This window comes from Phocoena phocoena, chromosome 16, assembly GCF_963924675.1.
Source record: "Phocoena phocoena chromosome 16, mPhoPho1.1, whole genome shotgun sequence".
NCBI classification, from domain to species: domain Eukaryota; kingdom Metazoa; phylum Chordata; class Mammalia; order Artiodactyla; family Phocoenidae; genus Phocoena; species Phocoena phocoena.
The window spans coordinates 71189915-71207894 of record NC_089234.1 but is presented as its reverse complement, the minus strand read 5'-3'; the positions used below and the strand labels follow the sequence as shown (position 1 = coordinate 71207894).

General features: G+C 39.6%; 1 protein-coding gene across 1 annotated transcript in view; it reads right to left on the bottom strand.

The window, feature by feature from the left end:
* The window catches only part of LOC136136057 (ankyrin-3-like), an 89241-nt gene that overhangs the window by 58896 nt on the left and 12365 nt on the right, over positions 1-17980 (bottom strand). Inside the window, 2 exon segments of the mRNA XM_065893928.1 lie at positions 2479-2714; positions 8043-8149. Of these exon segments, the coding sequence (XP_065750000.1) occupies positions 2479-2714; positions 8043-8149 (343 nt within the window).

The window sequence follows — 17980 nt, the reverse complement described above, 5'->3', positions numbered from 1 at the left end:
GAAAATATTCAGCACACATAAGTAATCGAGGAATTGAAAGTTATTAAAATAGACCATAAGAAAGAAAGTCGGTCCATTTTTTAAAACACAATAGTGTATTGCATTATACAAAATGCTCATGATTTAAAAGGACACAGTCGTTTCTTGAAAAAAGAAATTCTGTAGATTGCCTATTTTGAAAGATTACTGATTTTTTTTTTTCCCTTAGCAAGAAAACAATCAATGTAACAATCCACTCCTTCCAACGGTCAGTTTTCATAACTTTCATGGCCTGTATAGTCAAGACAGTTACTTTGATTTTTACGTTGTGAAATGGGCAGTGTAATTTCCTAGCTCTCGTAGGGCTGCATAGGAATTAAACTTTCTGAAAAAGCATTATTGGTTTGAAACTGTCATATAACGATCTAGTGATTTTTGACAGTGTCCTTTTGCAAAAGAAGGCGAAAAAATGGCTGCAAATTGAAGAGAGCCAATCAAGCACAGGAATAATTTTGTTAAATTTTGAAGTAGGATAAATGCTAAAAAGGATGAATGGAAGTAAGCAGACCACAATCACACACAGTTTATGTAGCTGGATTGTGCAGCTTTATTTTATGACATTTAAGTAGACAGTATCATTATTCTCCTACAGAGGTTGTATATAACCTCGCCTCTTAGCCTGTGTGTTTATGTACATGTGGTGACAGAAGATACAGGCTTAAACAGGTAATAGCATAAAAAAGGACAGTAGTTGTAATGACCAAATGACATAAATAAAAACATATTAATATTTGATTTATTACAAAAGCATTCACTTAAAATGGGATGATAAATATGAAAACTTTCCTTTGGGCAAAATAATTATAATTAATTCAAATTAAGGGTTTGAAACATTTTTTATAATCCCTTTATTTTTCAGCGGGTAAGAACAAAATCAACTATTCCTAATAGTGTTAGTAATTTCAAGAGTTATTAAGATGTTCACCTTAGTTTTTAACCACACCTGGTGATTAGACATTAAATTTTTCTTTTTTTGAAAACTAGATACAATCTTTGCAGGTTAATGCATCAGATACTGTCACTCTACATATTTCAGGAATGTGGCTTTGTGTATGACATTCAACAATATTGGAGAGGAGAAATGAACAAGGGTCTGGGACCAAGGTGAAAGCCAAGCATAACTTTTCATAACAGGTTTCTTCATGCAGACTGCCAATGCAAACACACCAATCAGACAGATAAGCAGACAGACAAATACCAACACATTTCAGCTTAAACAGAACAAAACAAAACAATTTAATAACTTTAGTAGAATATGCTACCTGCTGCCTATTGGATTTTCTTTAAATATCTTGTATTCCCAACATTTTTTCAAAATCAGTTTACTTATTGATGACTTGTCCTTCTCACAGCCCATAAGTACTTTTAAAAAAAAAATGCAACTCCACACACATACATATATATATACAGGTATATATATATATATATATATATATATATACACATATATATCATTTACAGCAAATGTTGATTCAAAGCCTGCATATATCTTCTTTTACACTGGGTTAAAATTAGACTATCAGTCTGTCTTAAAAACTATCAGCATCAGTTGAAACATTTCAAATTAAAGCAAGGTTTACAGAAGCACAGAGTTATGAAAGCAGAATGCTTGCAGTGAATTCCACATGCTTGAAAAGCACAAGAGAGGTAGCGGTGCTGCATTAAGTCAAGCCACTATGATTTTTTTTTCTTCTTTCAGTGACACACATCAACTGAAAGCATTAAAAACCAAAAATAAAATTAAGACAAGAATAAGACCATGGGTGTGACAGAAAAAAATTGAAAATGGAAAAAGAACTGTAGACATTCTGTATCTTGTCTATAAAGATCCTACCCAATAAATTTTGTTCCTTGAGGCCCAAGCTGCAGGATTCGGCTAACCAAGCTCTCACCCTCATTTACAGGGGGAGGATTGGTAGGAAGATGCAGTTTACTGAATAACATCCATGCAGCAGGAAGAGAAACAAGAAGGGGAAACTGTGAACAAACTGTCCGTCACGACAGAGCCTGCCTGATTTGCACCCAAGTGCCACCTCAGAAAATAAATGCATTTTTTCCTTTTGTAAAATACAATATCACAATGGATTGTTCCCCAAAAAATGATCATTAAAAAGACATGTACCCAAAATAGCCATTTATTCAACGTGGGATATATAAGAGTGGTGCCTTGACTTCCACGGGGGCCGCTGGGGTTCCGTGCACTCACTGAGCAGAGAACATGCTTCTCGGTTAGTAAAACCTTTGGCCAGCAAACTGAGTTAAGGAAGTACCAGCCTACCAGCTTTTCAGAGAATTACACAGCTTTGTGACCTCTGATACTACATGAAGGCTGTACTCGACTGAAATGGTCCAACTCAACAGATTTAACTGTTAACTACTTGAGTTGACAAGGGTAAAGAAAACCAGAGATGTGGTACGAGGGCCAAGATGAAAACTGACAAATGACTTACCCTAAAAATTGTGCCCCTGCAGGACCCATTTCTACCAGCCTACTGGCTAATCCCTCTCCTTCCACCATCGGGGGTGGGTTGGCCAGTTTATGTCTCTTTACCAAACGGCAGGTGATACGGGTGGGGGCAGTGCACTTGCGAGGAGGAATGATGATTCTCATCCCGTGGTGCCGGCTTCCCCTCATGGAGCCGCCTCTTGCATCCACCATAAAGCTAACCAGAAACCTGCAGGGGGGAAGATCAGAGGCCAAATCAAGGAGAGACAGAAGCCGTTTTCACAGCAAGTTTGGAAACCGAATGTTAAAGTGACAGACAAGGTAGCTATCATTCCCCCTCTTTAAGAATACGTTGGAAGTAAATACAGTGGAGTCACATCAAACATGCATTTGACTTGTGAACTGAGCAAAAAGTACAACACGACACTTTATTTTTTGATGGTGCGTGGCCTCCGAACAGAAGCCAACCACTGTCAGATGCTCAAACTGAAGGAAGAGTGACTGTTTCAAAGTTGGGATAAAAACCGGCTATTGAACGACTGTCTTGCATTTAAAAACAAACCCACTGTATGTGGTCCCTGTGGGTGGTTTAAGTTTACATTCAAGGGTCATTTTAACTATCAATGGTTTTAGCCATGTGCTGACTATGGAATCTCTCCCCCTCGACAAGTAAGATGAAACTCCACAGTATGTCTTAAACATGTACAACTCATAAAATGAATGTATCTTTAATCATACCAACACTCTAATTTTTACTATTCTCACAAAGCAGAAAATAAGAATAAAAGCAGAAGGTGACTAAAGTTAGTATTACTAAGGCAATTTTGATGGAAAGGGGTTTAATCTTTTCAATATCAATTTGGCTTAAAAACTGTTTAAAATAACCTACATTTGAGTATCTGTATAGCAATACAAAAATGATTGAACAGACTTTTTAGAAAATATCTCTAAGTTATATAATTCTGTCATTGGCTGTTATATTAAAGCTAGGGAGGAAAAATTATTTGTCTGCATGTAGCTATGAAGATGTAAAGAATTAACTGTGTCATATTTGGGTAATATCTTTTAAAAAAATTTTATTGAAGTATAGTTGAGTTACAATGTTGTGTAAATTTCTGCTGTATAGCAAAGTGATTCAGTTATACATATATATATTCTTTTTCATATTCTTTTCCCTTATGGTTTATCACAGGATATTAAATATAGTTCCCTGTGTTATACAGTAGGTAGGACCTTGTTGTTCATCCATCCCATGTATGACAGTTTGCATCTGCTAACCCCAAACTTATTTGGGTAATATCTTGATTCCTATCATGTGTTCGTGAAAAAAAGACCTCCGTGACTCCTCCCACCACTGTCACCGTGTTGTAAAGCACTCTGATGAATGTAAACCACTGAGCCCAACATATGAAGGAGTGCAAGTCAGAGACTGGGGAACAGAAACAATGTATTTTTGCATTCTAATTTTCACATGTGAAAATAGGCTTATTAGTGGAAGAGCACCAAATGTTGATATTTAGAAAATTGTCTGAATACCTACAGTATTTGGGCGGGGGGCGGGGGCGTGGAAGGGGGATAATCCCATCCATCAAAATCCTCTACTGTTTACTCTTCTAAAAAACAGTTCTAACATCCTACAAATAGATTTCAGACCTTGCTTGGCGGTCTTAGCTGGAGACCCTTTCCTAAAGAGTGATGCCTCTTGACCTCGGAAGAGTAGCCTCTTCAACAAAGCAAATGGACCCACCATCCCCATGGAGAGAATCAAGAGCGTGGGGATCACTTTTCAGCCTATCAGATTTTCAGAACCAACTCTGGTCATCAGTGAGGTGGAATCAGCTTCACACCCTTTTGCTCATTTTGGATTTAGCTGTTTTCCTCTGGATTCATTAATGGTTTCATATGTTTTTGATATCATTATACATACTTTGAGAGACGGGAACCACTAGGATATTCAAAGTATGAGGGCAAGAGACTGAATCTCTCAAAAACAAAACAAAACAAAACAAAAATCACTCCTCCCTAGTCAAAGACAAAGATGCTTGTTCACTTGTACAAGTGTCCAGATGAATTGTCTCCAGTGTTGAGTGGTAAAAGGGTCACTTGAAACTGCTCTGGGGAGCCTATACTTTTTTAGACATATACATACTTAACAACTACTTTTATTCAGTAATAAAGACAACATGGCATATTATAAGGAAGCCCAACACAAAAATCTCATCTTTCCCAGCTTCCAGTAGTTAAAAATCAACTTGTGCTTGGGACTAAGAGTAACAGAATGAATTACAAATGATTCAAGATAAACTCTGGGTTTGAAAATGCAGTTGTAGTGGTATTGATACAGATAAACACCGGAGTGTTTACACTGAGAGGGCTGTGTTTGCCCTGGCAACAAACAGCTGAGTCTCACTAATACAGATAATAATTCAGATCAGGTTTTGTCTCGTTCACTGCTTAACCTACAGAGCTGAGCACAGTTCCCATACATAATCAGCACACAGTAAATGTTTACTGAATAAACCAATGAACAAAACCATTTTGTTAAGTGTGCTCAGAAACTGCCTAGGTCAGACTTGGTTACTAACACTGAAAAAAAATAGGGAAAAAATATATACATATATAAATATTTTATATATATAAAGTATATATATGTAAAGTGAAGGTAGCGTAAGAAGGGTACCAGTGTCAATATAAAAATACCCCAGCTACGAAGAATATCAGAACCAAATGGAAAAACCATGGCTTAGAAGATTTTAATAAAATTGGAAGAATCTCTTTGTGTTCTGTGTAGCAACCAGTGCATAGTTGGTGCTCATTACTGATTATTTATTGTTCTATGGTTTTCATTTTTATAGAGCCAAAAGACTGCGGAAAGATGGGAGTAGATGTTTAAGCCTGATATTGAGTTCTGTTAATGGCATTATGAAATATAGTGATTTGTTTTCTAAACTCATCCCTTACATATTGTATGCAAAATAAAATTTCATGCAATATCATTTATAGAAACAAATGAAAAGGTGATATTTAATCATATTCATTGTATCTTATTAACATTTAAACTAAAGCAGGAATTCTACAAATGATCCTAAAACTAACACATGAATGAATGTTTCTAGCTTTAGGAACAGCAGGGTGACAAATGCTGATACACTACAGACATTGACACAATCTAACTGTGGGAAAAATTCACATAAATTAAAAATACAAAAAGGGATGGTTCACATAAAAGACACAGTTATCACCTTGAATCATACTGAGGAAGTGGAGAAGAATAGCTGCAAAATAATTTAGAAAGCAAATGGGAAAAATTAATGTAAGATAATTAGAAGCAAGCAACAGAAAATGTCAATGATAAGCAAAGGAAAAATAAAAACCATCAGAAAATGAAACCAAGGCATTTGGCATTTGTGGGACAACTTGGAAAAAGATTTGCCTTAAATGGCTATATATAAGCTACACCATAGACCTGGCATTAGTGAGCTATTTCCAAGTGTATACCAAGTGTATATTTTCCTTTTCAAATAAGCCCAATTAGCTGCCATTACTTTTCCTTTCTTGCAGAAGTCTACTGTCTTCAGTGAATTCAAGGGGAAGGAGACATTAGTTGCCTATTCACATACTACACTGCCTCCAGTGCAGGGGAAAGCTCGTTTCTGATTTTTTTATCCTATGATCCCTCAACTTCTCAATTTACTAAATTAAACCCTAGTGCTTTTCTTTCCTGTGTAGAATACAAAGTGCTGGTTCTAGATTGTTTGTCACATGGTGGCAATTCACCAAGTTTGGTTCAAAAAACTCTTCAGTATGTTTGCCCACTTAATGAATGTATTCTGGGTGTTGTTTTTTAAAATTTATTTAATTAGTTTATTTATCTTTGGCTGCGTTGGGTCTTCGTTGCTGTGCGTGGGCTTTCTCTAGTTGCGGGGAGCAGGGGCTACTCTTCACTGCGGTGCGTGAACTTCTCATTTCAGTGGCTTCCCTTGCTGTGGAGCACAGGCTCTAGGTGCACGGGCTTCAGTAGTTGTGGCACACAGGCTCAGTAGTTGTGGCTTGCGGACTCTAGAGCATAGGCTCAGCAGTTGTGGCGCATGGGCTTAGTTGCTCCGCAGCATGTGGGATCTTCCCAGACCAGGGCTTGAACCCGTGTCCCCTGCAATGGCAGGTGGATTCTTAACCACTGTGCCACTAGGGAAGCCCTATTCTGGGTGTTTTATATTTTCCTTCTCAACTTTTTTTTTTTTTTTTGGTTTGTTTTTTGATTTTGCAATTTTAGACCCAAATACATCTACTATAAATCGTGTAACTATTTTAAGCAGTTTAAAATGTAATATTACTGTAATTAAAGCTTTTTCTAACTGAATTAAAGAAATGCAATATTAATGATTCAAAGACCACCGTGTAGTTTATAGTTTATAAGGCACTTTCATGTGAATCATTTCCATTTAAATGACATTGCAGTGACTTGTTTTTCACAATTGTGGTGTTACAAGCCACAATTGTGTAAGAATACTTTAAATAACCTGCAGCATTACTTGGAGTCTAGGACTTTTCCTCTCTAATATGGGGATAATGAGTAAAGCCTATCTCAGTGTCATTTTAAGGTTCAAATAAATATTAAATAAGATAATACATGTAAAAGATTTAGCACAATGCCAGATACATGAAAAGCACTAGGTAGGTTAGCCATTACAATTTATTGTAATTAAAAGCAGCAAAAAATACTTCATAAAATATATAAGGCACTTCACAAATGTTAATTATTGTTAATTTATTTAATTCAGGATTAAATAAATTGAATCTGCACTTGTCCTGGATCACAACTAATTTATGGCCTAAATGTCAATTTCAGAGGTGAAAATACTTTGAAATTTTCATCATCTTAATGAATTATTTCGATTCCATTTGTATGCGAATCAATTATCCCAAGTTTAATTACCTGTAATAGGCTAAGAATCCAATATCTAAAAATACAGTAATTTTCAATTCAGCAATTGAAGCAGGTCACCTTTTAGCGGCCTGCCTCAAATTTTGCTAACAGGGCAGCAACAAGGAGCCTGTTTGATGTGGTTTTTACTACAGCACTTCCAGGGTACACACATTGGTACATTCACTTTTTCCTTTCTTTTAAAAATTCATTTATGCAAAAAAATTTTAATTTAATACAGCTTCATTATCATTTTATTTCAGGAAAATCAGATACTCAGAAAAAAACTTCATTTGAATACAGTAAAATTAAGAGAAATGACTGTATTAAAATTTTTTATTTTGAAAAGGAAAATTAGAGACCTAAAAGTAGTGCCAGAATAGCCAGGAAGTGGTTATGCACCTCAGTAACTTCCTTTCTAACATGGTGCTTTTACCAATAAAAATAGAAATGCAGATTTGTTTAGCAAAAATATTTACTAATGACTTACAGATATATGCCACATATACTCACTAATGAAGTCCTTTAGAAGGTCAATACCTCATACATGTGAAGTTTGTCAATATGAATCTATAACTGCAAAAGTAAGTGCAATGTTAACTTAATAGGAAAAGTGACTTTTTGGTTACTTACCCAGAATGAACAGGACTTGAGACAAGATTGACATTGTCCAAGGTGTCTGCAGCCCAGCTGTAATGTCTAAGAGAATCTGAATCAAATTCTCTTGTGAATGTTAGATGCTGAAAAATAAAACGATATATTGTGTCAACAACCCATCCAAGACAGTGGTTTCTCTGTACGTACAAAATACACCTGTATGTCTCCATAGTCCAGAGAGTCTAACATTCAACGTAAGCATATATATATATATTTTTTTACAGTTGCCCCTTAGTGTCCTTGGGTGATCAGTTCCAGGACACCCCCCCCCCCCCGACCCATCCCCGTGGATACCAAAATCCAGAGATGCTCAAGTACCTCATATAAAATAACTAGTGTCATTGGCCCTCTGCATCCATGGGCCTGACTGTAAATTCCTCCACAGGTCTACATTGAAGTTTCAAGAATTAGAAATAAAGTTCATTGATATGCTGTATTATCTCAATCTTTTAAGAAACCATCTTGAGTAACTGGCATGGCACAAGGAATATCACAGAAGTAATGCTAACCATGATTTTAAGTACTTCAACAATCTCTAAATTAATCTGACAATTGTAAATTTCTTTTCCGAGTCTCAAAATAAAAATAAAAAAATTCAATCTTGATGACTTCTGTTTCCAAGTGGGGTAGAGAAGCCAGCAGCAGCCTAGTGCTGTACTAAGCACAACAGATAAGTGTGGAAATCATCTCTGCGGGCAGCAGAGAACAATTGAGGTGCAAAACTGAGGAGCTATATTTGGAGAGGTGGTTACCTGGAAGAGTTGAGTTTTTTGTTGCCATTTTTAACTTGGGGGCATTTGTCAATTACCAGTGCAGACAGAATTTGGGCTTTGTGCCTACAGGGGCTACCTGCTGGGGAACAGAAAAACCAAGGGAGTTTTGGTGGAGAGTTGGGTGGCCTCAGGCATGCTACAGATTTCTGTTCAGAACATTTGCTAAATGCTGGGGCTGGGGCTTCCCTGGTGGCCCAGTGGTTAAGAATCTGCCTGTCAGTGCAGGGGACATGGGTTCAAGCCCTGGTCCAGGAAGATCCCACGTGCCACGGAGCAACTAAGCCCGCGAGCCACAACTACTGAGCCCGCGAGCCACAACTGCTGAAGCCAGCGTGCCTAGAGTCCACGCTCCACAACAAGAGAAGCCACTGCAATGAGAAGCCCACACACCAAAACGAAGAGTAGCCCCCGCTCGCTGTAACTAGAGAAAACCTGAGTGCAGCAACAAAGACCCAACACAGCCAAAAATTAAAATAAATAAATAAATAAATAAAAATAAATAAATAAACTCTGGAGCTGTGCAGAACAGGAAGCTAAAAAACTAACCAGAAAATCTCTGAAAGGCATAACAGAGCTTTTGGGCAGTTTCATGAGAAAAAGATTTAGAGTGTGAGACTTGGAAGGGGAGGGGACCCAAAGATCATACCAGAATTTCAAATAAGGACCCTGAAGGGCCAGGGACAGACCAGAGGTAGCCTGAGATTTACCAGGGCTGCAAACCAGCCTCATTTCAGCAAAATCTTGACCGGATAAGAATCAGCCACCACTCTTTGCCTAGCAGAGGGATGGCGAGTCCTCTTTGAAGGAATATTATCATCACTGGGTGCGTCATGTCTACAAACTTGTTTTTATACATCATGTCCAGCACGCAATGCAAAACTGCCAAGCGTGGCCAGAGCACATGAACAAAAACAAACACAAAACAAACCCAGATACTATAAACAGACTCCCAAGTCATCCTACATTTTGAAGGAAGTTAATAAGAACTTTGATTATAGTTATCATAATAACTATGATTAGTATGTTTAAGAAAATAGGAAAAAAGATAGAGAAAAGAAATGAAAAGGTGGATGATTCAACAGAGGACTGGAATATACGTAAGGAAATCAAATGGGCCTTTGTTCAGTTCTAAGTATAATGTCAGTTCTTAAACACAACAGGAAACAGGGTTAATATGTGGGAAGTGTTCATGGAAAAATATAAAAAATGAAGGGTAGGTTTAAAAAATTTTTTTGTTTTATATTGAACTATAGTTGATTAACAATGTTGCGCTAGTTTCAGGTGTACGGCAAAGTGATTCAGTTATACGTATACATATATCCATTCTTTTTCAAATTCTTTTCCCATTTAGGTTGCTACAGAACACTGAGCAGAGTTCTCTGTGCTATACAGTAGGTCCTTCCTGGTTATCCATTTTAAATATAGTGGTGTGTATATGTCAAGGATAGATTTTTTTAAAGAATGGAAAATACAGAAAATAGTATGAGACGTAGAACACAGTGAAAGGTTTTAACGTGTGTGTAACTGGACTCTCGGAAGTAGAAGAGGAGAATAAGGTAGGGGCTATGTTTGAAGAGAGATGGCTAAGAATGTTCCAAATCTGATGAGAGATATTGGCTCACACACCAAAAACGAAATCAATCTCAATTTTCGTCCTTCTAAAGATCTGCTTTCTGCTGAAACCCCAGTAAAATGACAGTCAAGAATTCACACACACACACACACACACACACACACACACACACACACACAGGCAAAGAGAATAAGACATCAACAGAAAAGCAAGGATTGGTTGAAAGTCTCTCTAAAAAGGGATCTGATCTCCATAATCCCCTCACTGATTTATCAGTTGCCAAATAACTCACCCCCCATCAACCCTGGCAGAAATCTAGAGGCATAGAAACCAGAGGCAGAAGATTAGAAGGTCAGAGGCACCATAATGAAAATGGAGATTAATTGAAAGTTTATGTAATGAATGTTCAGACCCAGCCTTCTACCTTTATTGGTCTCCCAGACAGACAGTTAGGGACAGAGCCTTGAGGCAGAAAATGGGGAGTCTTCTCTGGGATTTTCCAGTGAAATGTCTCAGACTTATTACTTCAGTGGAAATCACAGGTGCTAAGCCCTCAACCATGCAGAGAGCATCCCATAAGCTTAGTACTCAGTCATCAAAAGCTACCCCGAGCAGTTGTCTCTGGAGAGGAGAAGTTGGGGGCTGAAGGTGTATATGGGGTTGCTCTTTTTAATCCTATTGAGTATGTCTTGTAAAAGAACATGACTTTTTTTGTTTCTTTCCCAAATGGAGAAGGACCTTTATTTGAACGGTTAATTCTCACGTGTTGCAACAGCCAAAGATCATTCTTTGCCCAGAGTGCTGCAGACGGGAAATCTTCATGTGCCCCTTTCCTTTTAAACACCAGATCCTATGGCCAGGCTAAGATATTTGGAAGCAAATTGTGAGCCAGTGTGCCAGCTGGGGGCCTGCTGAGACAAAGGGAAGATGCTCGCTGGCCAGGAGACCCTTAATCCAGTCGGAGTGACTTTAACACATTCATTTCCAGGCTGCTTGGATCCTTCCTTGAAGATGCTACTCCAAAAAGATCTTTCCTGCTTGCTATCAGCTTAGTCAGTTTTAGATTGAGCTATAGCTCGTAGGTTGTATAATTCTAGGCCAGCTGAGGGGAAATCTCCACAGGGTTCCGTCTAAGGTATAAATAAACAGGTGATGACTTTTTATTTGTGTGTGTAAGGTTCATAATAAGAAAACTTAAATTTTAAAAATTACTGTGAATTACAAAGATTAAAAAATAGCCCTGGGCTTCCCTGGTGGCGCAGTGGTTGAGAGTCCGCCTGCCGATGCAGGGGACACGGGTTCGTGCCCCGGTCCGGGAAGATCCCACGTGCCACGGAGCGGCTGGGCCCGTGAGCCGTGGCCGCTGAGCCTGCGCGTCCGGAGCCTGTGCTCCGCAACGGGAGAGGCCACAACAGTGAGAGGCCCGCGTACCGCAAAAAAAAAAAAAAAGCCCTGAGATCAAATGGAACAATAACTTGCAGAGCACTTATGTGTAAGTCACTGTCCTGCCTAGATCTTGGGAAAATGCAAAAATGAATGAGGAGCAGCCGTCTGTGCATTCGGTGAGAGAGGACACATCTGGTGGATGGGTATGCGATCAATGGTGTTAACAAGAGTTTACAGAACTAGGGTCCTAACCCCCAAAGATGAATACGTCACTTCAGAAAGTTCCCAAATTCTTTATGGGTTAACCAAAGATTAGGTGTTGGTTTCCGTCTGGCCTCATTTACCAATTTTACTGACTTTTTTTTTTTTTTGCGGTACGCGGGCCTCTCACTGCTGTGGCCTCTCCCGTTGCGGAGCACAGGCTCCGGACACGCAGGCTCAGCGGCCACGGCTCACGGGCCCAGCCGCTCCGTGGCACGTGGGATCCTCCCGGACCGGGGCACGAACCCGTGTCCCCTGCATCGGCGGGCGGACTCTCAACCACTGTGCCACTAGGGAAGCCCCCAATTTTACTGACTTTTAAAGACCCCAACCAACCCACCCTCAGAGTGGGGCAAAATATTTAATATAAAGTAGGTGGTGCCGCTCACTTTATTTTTTAGCAAACTGCAATTCCTCCATTTGGGGCAGCCCTAAGGCTATTTTCCAAAAGACCTATTCTTTTTCAGGTTCTAAGCAATAAATAATATCACTCCTCTTTGGTAATTACAGTAAATTATTTACCTTTGGTACTCTTAGAAACATGCACTGGCGACATTAATTATTGAAACAATGAATTGTATCCCACAAAAAGGTATGACCGCCGTCATGTAATATTTATCGAGGCTGGGGTGTGCCAGCACATGGGGATCCCTTTGACTCCTTTCTAACTCCCCGACTCTCACACCTCCTAGTCACTCACAGGAACTTTGTCATAACACAAATGAGCAAGTGTAGAATCAATTAAAAGACTTGTTCAAAACAATGAGCCATATGTCCCGATATTTGTCCCAGTTTTTCTTTTTTTCCATAGAGTTTTGCAGAGGCTGATGGGCAGGCCTAGCAATTTTAATAACCTAAATATAGACAAATAAAATGCTCTTCCTACAATGCATCCACTGAAACACAAAAATAAGGCACTTCATCTGAGCCTATGATTTTTATACAGATGAAGTGGTAGCTTCATTTGCAAGCTACCTGTCTCTGAACACTTTTTTCTACAGACTAATGTTTACTTAAAACAGAAACGTGCCGTTTGAACTGCTTACTTATTGTAGTCAACAATATGAATTTCAAGATGTTGTGACACGTCATTGTGCCTGGTACCATGGTACCAGGAGAAGCTCTTCTTCTGTTTGGTTACTGAACCAATAGACATTTAAAATGATAAAAAGGTCACTACGTGTGATGATGGTTAAAAAAGATGAACTAGAGATGGCTCTTAAACTTCCCACAGCAAGTAGGGGTGCTCCCAGGGCTTCATGGAAAAGATTGGCTTTAGACCTGAGGCACAGACTTGGATTTGAAAACTGCCTTCGCCATTTGTGAATAGAGAGCACTTCTTTCCCACTCCTAAGTTTTCCATTTTAGAAAGGCAACTCAACTGCGTCACTGTGGGCCTCGCCCTGTCCCTTAATGTTCAGGAAATGTGATTTCTTTATCTAAGTGGTAGATTTGGGAAAGGTAGCTAGGAAGGCTCCTCTCGGATCCAATTTTCACTCTCATGGACCTGAGCTTGGTCACAGAGGGCAGACATCCCCCTTCTGCTCCCCTAAACAGACCTCCGTGAGGGGGCTGCCTGCCCTGGGTCACTGATGCTGGCCACTGGGTAGGGGGTCTGCTCACTTCAGGGGTTCAGTTACCAAGCCCACTTGGCTCAGACACTCAGCCAGCCCTCATCCTGGCCTCCATCAGGAATAAAGGAGGTATTTTGCCTTTGACTGTTCTTTTTCTTTATTTATTAAAAGCCCCCTTGGAGATGCCCCAACATTACTTACTGCTTTTATGATCCTTAGAATGTCTCTTAACTTTTCTCAGTCTCAGTTTCCTCATTTTCAAATTGATGATTGGTTGATAGGAAGATTAAATGAGAACGTACACCAGAAATCTGGCACCAAGGCCAGGGCTGGCAGGCTGTGGTCGCTTCTACTTTTCAAAGGATTTTCAAAGAACATATGTATGATCGCTTCTATTTTTTTTTTTTTTTTCAGTTGCTCCTACTTTTCAAAGGACTTTTATTTATGTGAGCTCATTTGTTAAAATCTGATAATTTGTGGAGAAAGCAGGGCAAAAACAAACATACTCCAGGGCCAGCACTGGTCCTTTACAGTTATATACACAGGATGCCTATATGAAATCAACACAGCCCATTCAGTTAGAAGGACGCACCTTCTAAATGCCTAAGTCTTATTTATTGACTCAAAAACATTTAAATTTCTATGTTAACAGCAATACTGCAACCTACTCTGTCAACTCAATGTCAGGGACTATCCTAGGCCTTTACATTACTTTGTTCTTTGACTCTTCAGGACGGAGTGGCCTTGGGAGATAATATACCATTTTACAAATGAGGAAACTGAAGTTCAGAGAGAGACTTGAAACATTTGACAACACAAAGTGAATACCCGGTGCTGCGTGGCTTTAGTAGAACACTACGTGAAGGAAAAGTTCACACTGACTTAAGAAGACCTTTTACTCCCAAGTCAAAAATGATTATGAATAAGCACATCATTTTTCATCTTGGAAGTGATATCAAGGATACTATTAAAATCAAAATGCACATTACTCAATAGAGTCCAACGCCTGACTAATGATGATATCACTGTCTCCAAGAGGTTCATACTTTCCCAAAATAGTTTCTCACTAGCCCTGTTCCTCAGAGAAAAGAGGAGAGCAAGTACACACTGGCCTCACCAATGAAGACACACCCAAATGCCCAGGACTGGAAATAAATGTCCAGGCACAGAAGAAAAGAGGTAGAAGGCAAGAAAGTACTTGCAAGGAAAAGAAAAAGAAATCCAGTTCATTCCAGTATCAGCTAATTCTCCAGGCTGCTGACTGTCAACCTCCAGTGCTGGATGACACCGGTTAAGGTCCTTGTCTGTCTGCTTGGCTAGCCCTGGCAGAAGGTGGTCCTGCGGATGAACTGGTGGTCTTGATATTGCTAATGTTACCGGCCCCAGGTAAAACTCACAGCAACAGGTCCCACGGAGAATGAAGTGCATCTAATCTGAAAAACTGTAAACACGATCTAGTTGGGAAACAGCTGGATGATGTAACCAGACTGGGAGCCCAGGAGAGCAGAGGCTTCTCAAAGTCAATACCCGGCACTCGGTGGCTTTAGTAGTTATCCTTGTCAAGGATAACTTGAGCCTGTGGCCACACATCGGACAGGGCCAGGGCAGGGGGACCCATGTGGGTGTCAGATCCCCTAGACAGAGAACAGATGATTGGGTTTGAGGTGGGCTGCATCACTTCATAGCCCAGTGAGTGCAAGGTCAAAAAACCTCACTGAAGAAAACCTCATTTCTGCATGTGAGTAATGGGTGGATAATGTTAACTGCCCCAACTCACCATGAGAATGGAATGACCCAAGTAATATGAAAGTGATATGAAAATTCTAAATCGCTCTGCAAACAGAATCACAGATAATAATAATAATCTTGATGTTCCCAGATGTTTTATAATTGAATTTATTTCTTAAATTTATATAACACTGTGGCCCCGTATATAGCTTTTTAGGATGTTGTATGTTTGATCAGAATATAGGGAGTAGCCTGCTGGATTAACAAATAACAGTGGTCTTTTGGCCGTGACAAAATACTTGTCTAAACGCTGACGCTTCCAGCTGAATATGCTTCCCTCAGGCTGCCATACTTTGCTTATGAGAGTGGCACTGCAGCCTAGGGCAGCAGCAGAATGGGTTCAAGCAGCCATCAGACCTAAGTTTTATTCTCAGCTGTACCACCAAATGTCACCTAATGTGACAATGGACAAGGAAAACACTCAGTCCCAGGCTCTTTTGTCTGTGAAGTGGTACTGATAGTACCTAGTCCGTAAGGTGGCTGAAAGCACAGAGTGAGATGATCCGTTTAAGAAAATGTAGGGCAGGTGCTGCCCTGAGTATTATAATTATCATGATCTATGGCAGATACTGAGTGAAATGGCAAACTGCTGCTGAAATAGACAGTAGGTCTGTCTGGACATCCACCACAACTATCTGGAAATATTCTTTTAAGAAATGGATTCCATCTTAAAAGAAAAAAAAGTCTAATTCATAGTAACAGAGAATAGAATGGTGGTTACCATAGGCTGGGGGGTGGAGGAAAAGAGGAGATATGGATCAAAGGGGACAAACTTTTAGTTATAAGATGAAGAAATTCTGGAAACCTGATGCACGGCACGGTGACTGCAATGAATAAAAATGTATTATATACTTGAAATTTGCTAAGAGAGTAGATCTCAAGTGTTCTCACTACACCCCCAAAAATGGTAATTATGGGAGGTGACTGATGTGTTAGTTAGCTTGACCGTGGACATAATTTCACAATGAAGACATATTTCAAAACATCACGTGTACCTTAAATTCCATAAAAGAAAACCTCATTCAAGTAGCAAAATAAAATACAAATTAAGAGCTTACTAAAGCAGGTCTTTTTTTCCCCTAAAGTATTTCTTTTCTTGAAATCAACTCTTATAACCCCCAAGACTTATTTGAGACCAGAATACAAACCAAAATGAAGCTGCGTTCTGGAGATTTCCAGATCGGATTGATTTCAAGATAATTTAGCTACTAACTTCAACAAGAGAAGGTGAATCAAGGTCAGCATAGAAGCTGAGAGCGTTAACACATCAGCATCTGGCTCAAGACATCCACACGAACTGCACTACCTTAAGTTACAACACAAACCTCTCTGCGTTTAAAAAAAAAAAAATCTGTAATCTTGATGACCAATCTGTGAGAGGTGCTGAGTGGATCACCTAAGTATTGCTGGCAAAGCACCCTGAAGAGGAAAAAGCAGGATATTAAATATCACTAGTCAAAGGTGCTTATCTTCCAAGCGACTATCTCTAGAAAATCTTTAATCCCAGGCTGGTGACCTTCTGCCACCATGCACATTTCTGAGAGCCCTTTAGAAATTAGCTTCAAGGAAAGAAATAGGAAAGTTAAATCTGCCGATGGAGGGGGAAGGGGGCGGGCAGGGGTGGAACGGGGTTGGCAGGGACAGGAGGAAGGATTATTAGCATAACCAGCCTGTCGGGTTGTTCATTCCTCTCCTTTTCTATTACTGAGGTCATGGGAAAGGGCGGGTCTTGAAAAAATAAACATGAATTTCTCCCAGAGAACTCTCCAATTTGCACATTCCTTGCTAATATACCAAGTATTAGTACACAGCACAATATGTAACTAAATATACATGAGATCATCCTTAGCCTGCCAAAAGACCAAGTCCAACCCAAAGGATCTGGAATCCTAGACTGGGAGATAAATGCGAAGAGTTAGGGGGTGGTAACAGTTAGGGGTAACAGCTGCTTGAGGTACAGGGACGCTATCAAGAGGCCTCCACTACTGGCTCCAGAATGATCTCCACTATTACCCAACAGCCAGTGCAACTGTTTACACACTAGTTTAGTTACATCTTCCAAACTGGTCACCATTGGAAGCCGCGCGACTAGTCCCCTTAGGCACAAACCACGTGGGCGAATCTGTTCTGAAAAGGGAAGTCTGAAAGATGAAAGCAACCTAACGAGAGAGGGACAGGGCCCCACAGCTGCCCCGTTTTCTCTCTTTTTGTAGACACATGGCATGTATGTCAACAGAACTGAAAGGCAATGGAAGATCCTCATTCCTTAGTGATCAACTGGTAAAGAATGCCTTTCTAGATATTTTTGCTGGGAAACACCCAGGTTGCTAGCTATTAAATCACAGCTCATTTTTAAAAAATATATTATTTTTCTTTATTCTTTTTTTTTTTTTTTGAGCTGTGCCACACAGCTTGTGGGATCTTAGTTCCCTGACCAGGGATCAAACCCGGGAGCCCAGCAGTGGAAGCATGGAGTTCTAACCACTGGACTGCCAGGGAGTTCCCTCATTTTCTTTGTATTTAGGTAAAATTAGATTTATTCCTAGAGAGAAAGCATAA